Genomic DNA, 8,764 nt, shown 5'->3' with positions numbered 1-8,764 from the left:
AATTATTTTATAATAAATAAAGTATCGCTGTATTTATTAGCAACTTAGAATTAAGTTGAAAACGTAGGCATGACAAATAAAACAAATTGTTTTTATTGATTTTGACACCCTTCATGCACTGATTTGATAACCCTGGTTTTCATTTAAAAATTGACCGTCTAGAATGAGTCGGGTTTAATAACCCTGGTTTTCATTTAAAAATTAATGGATGTGGCATCTACTAGTACAATTCATGACACGAGGAGAGCATTTGATATCACTTTTATTTTTTTTAATTATTATTTTTGGTTTCTTAAAAAGTGATGATACGTTAGATTGTTTGGTATTATAGTAATTTCTGTTTTTTTATCCAACAAAAAAAATTAGTTAGTTAGTCAAATAGTTTTTGTTTTTTATATTAAACCTCATATATAATTATGTTTCAGATCTTTATTTTGTAAAAACTAAAATAACATATTTTTTATTTATGAAAACCTAATTTTCATTTATTTTACATATAAAAATTCATTTCATATTAGTTTTAACTAAATACATATTTAAATAATTTTCTTTTCATTTTTATTTCTTGAAAAATAATGAACCAATGGATCACCTTGGCCCAATACATAGGTCTTCTAGATCGTACGGTGACACATGAGTCATTTTAGATCCCATTTGGTATTGCAATCTAGCTGTGCTTTAGAAATTTTATTTTTAGTTTCAAATTAATTTTTTTGGGTGTTTTTAAATTATTTTGATGTACTAGTTTTTAAAATAAATTTTAAAAAATAAAAATATTATCTTGATGTATTTTTAAATAAAAAATAATTTAAAAAATAACTTCTACCATTCTTTCAAATAGGTTTTAACCAAACTTAATATGTAGCATAATCAACAAGGCCCTTGCCAATACCTAGTCCCATCACGTAGATCAACTTTGGGGGCACATGGCTTCTAGTCTAGACCCTAAGTCCATCGGCAATATTCTTAATTGTCCCTAAATTGCTTGATTTTAGCTTAACTTTGGTTAGCGCTATGCTATATATTTATTAATTTTTTTTATTGTAGAAAAGATATTAAGATAATGTAAATATTTTTAAAAAATATATATAAAATTTTGATCATTGACTTGAGATAAAAAAATTAATAATTAAAGTTTTTTATTTAACATGAGCGAGTAAAGTTTTTGTGATTTAACAAAACTAGCTAATTCATCTTAATATTTTTAGAAGTTATATTTTTAATCCTTGTATTTTTGAATTGGTTTAAAGTTTTTATGCGGTCAATTTCATTTTTTTTAATTTACTTTGTTGTTTTCTTTCTTGAAAAATAGAAAAAAAGAAAAAAAAATTGATGTAATGAAAATATTTGATTACAAAATAAGGTATTTTTGAATAAGAAATTACTAAATTGATGATGATCAACATCAATCAAGGGACTATTTAATTATTTAAAATTCTATAAAAACTAATTAATTAGTTATAATTAGCTCATTAATTAATCCGAAGAAAATGAATCAAATGATCTAAGAAGGAAATAATCCTTATAAAACAATTATATTAAAGGTTAAAATCAATTTCAATCAGGCAAGAAGTAAATAACAAAAAAGTTGAGCATAAAGAGGTGTGGCAAGTTGAGGCAACTCCCAACACTTGATGCCTTCCTCGCTTTAAGATTCTAGAGATGAGTGGAATGGGTAACTGTAAACTATATAGGCAATGAGTTCTATAGTAGTAGCGGCAGTGTAGCAGTATTGTTTCCAGCACTAAAAGAATTCAGTCTGTTCGACATGGATGGTCTTGAAGAATGGATGGTATCAGGTGGAGAAGGTGATCAAGTATTTCCTTGTCTTGAAAAGTTGAGCATATGGAGGTGTGGCAAGTTGAAAAGCGTTCTGATATGTCGTCTTTCATCTCTTGTAGAATTTGAAATTGAAGATTGTGATGAACCGAGATGTTCATGTGGTGAATTTCATGGCTTCACGTCTCTTCAATTCTTGAGGATACGGTGGTGTAAGAAGCTGACATCCATTCCAAGCGTACAACACTGCACAGCTCTGGTGGAGTTGAGAATAGATTGCTGCCCTGAGTTGATCTTAATTCCTGGTGATTTCTGAGAATTTCTTAATGATATTTATTAAAAAATAATTTTAGATCAAATTATCATCAGATTAGATCGAGATATCATTTAATAAATAGATTAACGAGTTCAAAACATTATAGATTTTAATTCATAAAAAATGTATACCAGATCGGAGCCAATAGTGAAATTGAAAATTTGAAACTTCATTTTTTCTCCATAGGAGAAAGGAAATACATTTGTTCGTCACCAAGTATGATTTAGACCACGCATCTAGTTATCTTTATGCCAGTGAAAGCTCTTTGATCTTCTTTATAGAAAGCAAACTTTCTTTGAGCAGAGCAATCAAATCTCAAATGTTGGAACTTCAGAAGTAAAACCGTGCATGGCCTGGTAGGCTAACCTGGCCACTACGTTCCTGTACGGATCGCTTTCTCTTTTCTCCTTCAAAAAAGCAAGGTTTTTCTCCACCTCAGATTTGATTTGTAAGTACAGTTCTTGAGCTTTGTCCTTGTCCCTCAGTTCCAGCTCCCTGCCTTCAAAACATATCAATTATTCAAGTCAACACACTGCATTAGCTTCGACAAGATGAGGTATGTTCGTTTTGCCTACGTCCACAACTGTCTCTTCTATTAAAAGAAGATGTTTTTCTTGTGTGAAGATGGCCATACCTTCTGTTTCAATCGGTTTTCCAAAATAGTAATAGAACCTGCCAGGAAGTTTTGGTAGAATCCATGGATAATGCATATCTTCGTTTCCCAGCTCACCATTTATTTGAGCCCTGTCATCACAAGAAAGTGAAAAATCTGAAACAAGCTAACAACGTAAAGATAAACATTTAGAACGAGGACAAAGCTTTATTTATAAGGTAGTGGGATGTTCTGATTGAAGTAAAAAGAAATGAAAATGAAAAACTCAGCACCTCACTTTGATTCCCTCTTCTTCTGTGTATCTTCTAATGTCTTCTCTTAGGCAAGGAAACTTCATTTGATCATCATAATCAAAAATCACCTGAGATGATGAACATGCGATCAGTTATTCATTGAAGGGTAGAAATAAAGTAATGGAAAAGAATGAGACTAAGACTGACATTTAGCTCCCAGCAGGACTTACTTCACCAAAATCATCTTCTCCAACGACTCCAAATGGCACAATTTTGGCTCCAAATCTGGCAGCTGTCCTAACAAACTCAGAATGTTCTGGCCAGAATAACTTGTACTGTTCACCCTGAAAAGTATGAAAAAATTTGATTGTTCCATAATATAAAATGTTATAACCTTTTGAGCGTCAAGCACATAAAGTCTCAATGCCAGAAGATAGTCACAAAAGCTGCGAGCAAACTTTGGTTCCAATTTTACTATGTGTATGAATAAATGCTAAATCACTATATGGAGCTGGGATAACACAAATGTTGAAGCAACTATTTCACAATGTAGGAATGTTAATCGAGATGAAACCTTGAAAGCTAAGCTACCTTCCGATGAACAGCCTCGCGCGCTCCTCCTGGGTACAGTAGCACATGAGCCTTTGAAGATAGAAGTTTGAATAAGTTGGTTCCTGAAACTGGAACTGCACCCATAACCCTCACTGGATCAAAATCTGACAATGGAGGTAGCCTCCCTTCTTTCTTCTTCCTCATGAAAACAAGTGGATGAGCTAGCCCTCTCAGAAGAATATTTCTTTCCAACAACAACTGGGTTATCATAGGGGCCAGTTCATGTCCCATTAACATGTGATATCCAACGAAAAGGACGGGTCCATCTGAAGGAATTCCTGCAAGGCCTTTCACAACCTTCCCATCTTCCAGAGTTGAGAGCATGACAGAGCTTGTAGCTAATAAGAACAACCTAAAAACACAATAATTATTAGAAAACAATATTTATCGTAACATGATTCTGCTGCAATTTCAATCACCTCAACACCTATAATACTGGAGGATGTACTAAAGTAGTTGGCAGGCTGGTGTAAATATTGTCTACCATAACATAATTACAAATTAAGGTGGCAAATCACATTGGAAAAAGTCCATCGAATCTATATATTTCTTGAGAGGAAGTTGAAATAAGCATAATTTTTCCATTGCCCACAAATATTATGCCATTGATGGACAAGCTAAGTGATTAGAAGTTTTTTCATGACCTGATAATAGAAAATGATCACTTGTTCTTGTAAGAGAATAAGATAATGAACCTATTCGATTCGTATAACATTTTGAGTTCAGAAGGGGTCGGTGGTACATAATCTGAAACATAGTCATGGTACATTCCACGGCGATAGAAAGCAACGGAACCTTTGATGATTGTTGCCAAATCAATGCCATCTTCCTGCCACAAACAGGCACGGCCACTAAATGGAACATAATATATTTTATATGCAACACAAAGACACACAAAAGCTGAGAGAGATTATCTTACCAGAAAGAGGAAATGTCTACTGTCATTAAACTTACGATTCTCACATTTTGGGAATGCACGAAAAAGTCTTTGACCTTCCTCTTCACTTGGTAGAAACTGATCCTTTCCACTAAAAAAGACAAGCAACGAACCAATCATTTATACTTGGAGAAGCAAAACTCACAATTATCATGCAGGAAATAGTGTGGGCACTACTTGAACGAAAACAATTTGTAAGAGTTAAGACAATAATTCTTAATGCAATAATTGTTGATTCCCTGTAGTTATTTCAAATTCAAGTGCAACGCGAATGTCAATGCCAGATTACAGCTTTTGTTGTATGCTTTTGATTTTCTTTTTCTACCACGCAATGGATTCCAAAAGAGACAGACCTGGAAAGTACAAGCGTTTGAGCTTTTACAGCACTGAGTCGTGAATTGGCGAATTCTGAAGCTGGTCTAAGCATCTGTAGCTTCCAGAGGAGTGTTTCTCTAGGCAAGAGGGCAGCTAAATCCTGTGGCATAAACCATCAACTTCCATTAACAAGACCGACTACACATGACAAACCATGAATATCTCTAATAAAAGAATCAACTAAAGGCTTTTTGTTGATCTGACGTTGAGGTGAGAAGACATAGCAATAACATCTTTTGATAACCCTCCAATTATTTGATGCAGAGGAATTCCCTTTACTGCATTGTCCATTACCATCCTCAAAGAATCACCTAAATGTGTGCAACACAGTGGCTGGAGTCAATTGGGAAAAATAATGTATAGGTAGTTTACTAAAATCAATACTGTAGCAGGTCCAATCACAATGAAGCTGGTCTAAGACTCATTTATGCAATATCCAACATAAATGATTTTTTTTTCATTTAAAAGATACTTTTGTTCATGTCAGTATTATCCCATTTTCTAAAAGCTAGTAATTAAATTGTCATTAACTATTAGCAAAATGAAATGTGTATCTCAATCAAGTAGAAAAAAAGGCAGAATAGGCAATGATCCTATATAAGAAAGGTGAACCTTGTCATGATATAAATTATATATTCATAATTTACCTAAAAGCTTAAGTTTTTAAATCGAGATGGTTATTCGACAAACCTGTCATTAAGCTCAGGATATAGGAAAGGCTAAGTTGGTGTTCGACGGGTATGATTTCCAAGAAAGAGATAAGAGGTTGCAGTGGTGACTCCTCAAAAGATGTTGCTGCCGTACAAACATTAAATTAATTAACAAGCATCATTTTGAATCATAAACTACATAGTAATAAGCTGCCACATCTTTTTTGAGAGCAAACTTTCATTGTTGTTCAAGCAATTTTTCACCTGGATTTGACAAAACGAGAGAGAGATTAATGTCAGGGTTACGAGCCGCAACAGCCAAAGCAAGGCATGCTCCAAGAGATTCTCCAACAAGATATATAGGCCTTTTCGGTGAATGGTAATTCTCTGATCTTACTGTTCGCTCAACAAGCTTCACAAGGCCTGGTTCATTGAATTTTATTAAGTAATTAAATGCATATATGGCATCAATCTTTCCCACCTGTATTGCAGTACAAAACAAGTGAAAGAGTAAACATAGAAGCTAACCTAAAAAGGGCGTTCTGTCCTTCACTGGAATATGCAAGCACCATATGTCAAAAATCCTAGATTTTCAAAAGAGGAAAAAGAAGAAGAAGAAATCATATATTAGGCAGAGCATTTCGTTCAGTAATTAGAACCTCTCTATCATTAATCAAGATGGTTTCGATTATGCATTTGTCAAAAGAAAAAAAAACTATCTGAACTTAAAAACTCAAGTTATTTTCATCCCTACGATCGTGGTAGTTGCACCATCAAGAATTTGGATTTTTTTCCCTTCTATATTTACAAACAATGGGGTATTTGTGGATCATTTCAAGCCACCACAACCAATTACCTAGGGCTTGGGATTAGCCGCGCTAGGTTATGCCAGTCCTATTTAACTTGAAGGAATACTCACCTTCCAAGAGTATGGTGATGTTTACAAAGTCCTAGCCCAACACCATCAATCCCTGGATATATATAATACACTACTATTAATACTTATAATGGCGAACAAAGAAAGATGTTTTGAAATTTTCGATCAATAAAAGAAAAATAATAGAGATTGATCACCAGGCAAAAAGAGGAGGAGAGGCGAATTGTCCAAGCGAGAACCACACTCTAACGGAGAGAACCACCGTGGCGGACCGCCGTCCGATTTAATGAAATTCCTGCTGCCTTCAAAGTAAGCATCCAAGCCTTTTCTACTACTTGTAAACTCGATTTCTTTTTTCTCTATCTCTAATACATATGGATTTTGCTTTTCTTTTTTTCCCTCTGTTTCTGCTTCTTCTTCCCGCTTCTTTTTAAACCTTCCATTCCCATTTAAATTGGTCGTTGTCGTTTCAGTTTTTGATGGTGTCGTTTCCGCTGATATCTGACCAGAAACAGCAAAACGAAGAGTCGGTGTTGGTGTGGGCTGTAGTTTTAGTTTACTTGTTGACGACAACGATGAGGGCACTACACAACAATGAACTGCCGTAAAAAGGCAACCTCCGGTGACCGTCGACATTCTAGTAACCTCTATAATCTCTCTCTCTTTCTTTCTATATATCTTGGTGTTGGAAAATTTAAAAGAAGTTTGATTGAAAGCGATAAGGTTAAAAAAATAAATTAATGACAAGAACGAGGAGAGCGAAGAGCTGTCCAAGATTTAGAAAAAAATTAGAAAGGTTCGAGATTCAGGTGCGGTGAGTTTGAATTTTTTTTTTATGGAATAAAAAAATAAAAAACATGTATTTTTAGTTTTTTTTTATATAAATTATAGTTTATGTTTTAAGATGAATTTTTCTTAAAAAAACCATCAACCTCAACTCATCATATTTTATTCCTAAACACACACTTAAACTAATCATGTGATTAATAGTATTCTAAAGATTTAAATATATTTATTAAACCTGGTTCAAATTGATTAGTACAAAACCCAAGTTATAAATTAAAACGATCTTTTTTCAGCAAAAATAACTAAAAAAAAAGTTGATGGTTTCCATCGGGTCAATCATTGTTGCAAGTCAACTTGAGTTCTTGATCAAGTTACTCGGATTATTTTATTTTTTTATTTTTTAAAACATAGACCAATCTAGACTCTAAAACGAATTTTAGACTAGTTCTAGTTTTATAACAATGATTTTAATACTTATAGTGGATATGCTTTCTAGTTATCATTTTAAGTCTTGATTTAAAATCTAAGAGGAAATTATTTTTTAAAAAATTAATAATGTACTGATTTAAATATAAATAGATGGTCTGAAACACAAGATGAAAAAATTTAGTTTTGATATACGAAAATTAACTTAAACATCTAAGAAACTTGTGAGAAAAAAAATTACCCAAAACATTAAAAAAATCAACTTAACTAATGACCTAAGGCTTGAATTTCTTTTAACCTATCACTTTTTTTACATTTAAAAAATTTTGTTTAGCCCACGTGTGTGCAACATATATAGTGGAAATCTGGAATTTAAATATAATAATGTCTTTCCAGAAAAATACTTTGAGCTAGTTATTTGAAATTCCAAGGGTGTTTTTCATTTTGTTTCCTTTTGTTGTCAGTAATGAGTAGTTTATGTTTGATTGATTGTCTTATAACCGTACGAATCTTGGATCTTTGGATAGACTGTCCGCTCTTGATGTCTCTTTGGAAGCTTATTGATGTATGTATGCAGGCTGGTCCTCCTTTCTTTCTTCTTAGAATTTACCAATTGGAAATTAGTAGATTGCAAAACTAATTTATAGAACCTTCTATACTCTTATCATAAATAATAATAATAATAATAATAATAATAAAACGTAGCACGAGGCTCATGCATGAGCTCTTGGTAATTGGTATGATGACCCAGATATGATTGTTTCACCCACAAATTGATGTTACGTGGAGTTTTCTTTCTGTCTCATATATATTATTTTCAATACATAGCATAAGAGATTTATTTAGCTTTATCATCTATACTTTATTTAATTTTATCTATTTTTTATTTGCTATATTTTTATTTGAGAATCTTTTATATATATATATTCCTTCAATTATTATTAAAATTTCAATCAAGTTCCCGAATGACAATTTTCTATATTAAACCTCAATTATTAACAAACAATGAACAACATTAGAATCATAACAATCCAAAATAGTTATAATTATTACAGAAAACTCTAAAATGTATGGTGTTTTCTCTATATATAAAAAAATATTATGTTGCACTGATAAGAAACTCATAATTGTGGATTTACTATACATTTTGTTTTTTTAAT

General features: G+C 32.5%; 2 protein-coding genes across 2 annotated transcripts in view; both read right to left on the bottom strand.

Moving 5' to 3' along the window:
* The window catches only part of LOC7495816 (phytyl ester synthase 2, chloroplastic), a 49,784-nt gene that overhangs the window by 29,984 nt on the left and 11,036 nt on the right, over positions 1–8,764 (bottom strand). The window lies entirely within an intron of this gene.
* On the bottom strand, positions 2,241–7,086 carry LOC7495818 (phytyl ester synthase 2, chloroplastic). Its single transcript, XM_024582486.2, has 14 exons — positions 6,590–7,086; positions 6,435–6,486; positions 6,044–6,099; positions 5,780–5,938; positions 5,556–5,660; positions 5,070–5,176; positions 4,844–4,965; positions 4,473–4,581; positions 4,249–4,382; positions 3,533–3,905; positions 3,172–3,285; positions 2,981–3,069; positions 2,730–2,839; positions 2,241–2,594 (listed from the first exon to the last, which is right to left on the bottom strand). The coding sequence occupies exons 1-14, from the start codon at positions 7,026–7,028 to the stop codon at positions 2,404–2,406; spliced, it is 2,160 nt and encodes a 719-aa protein (XP_024438254.1). The 5' UTR covers positions 7,029–7,086; the 3' UTR covers positions 2,241–2,403.

This window comes from Populus trichocarpa, chromosome 1 (assembly GCF_000002775.5).
Source record: "Populus trichocarpa isolate Nisqually-1 chromosome 1, P.trichocarpa_v4.1, whole genome shotgun sequence".
Taxonomy (NCBI): domain Eukaryota; kingdom Viridiplantae; phylum Streptophyta; class Magnoliopsida; order Malpighiales; family Salicaceae; genus Populus; species Populus trichocarpa.
The sequence above is the reverse complement of the archived record's forward strand: the minus strand, read 5'-3'. Positions and strand labels throughout refer to the sequence as shown.

Coding starts and splice junctions, on each gene's coding strand:
- LOC7495818 (XM_024582486.2), bottom strand. CDS start 7,028: ATGTCGACGGTCACCGGAGGTTGCCTTTTTACGGCAGTTCATTGTTGT. Junction 3,906..4,248: donor ATGTTATACGAATCGAATAG/GTTCATTATCTT, acceptor TTGTGTTTTTAG/GTTGTTCTTATTAGCTACAA. Junction 2,595..2,729: donor AAAACCGATTGAAACAGAAG/GTATGGCCATCT, acceptor TATGTTTTGAAG/GCAGGGAGCTGGAACTGAGG.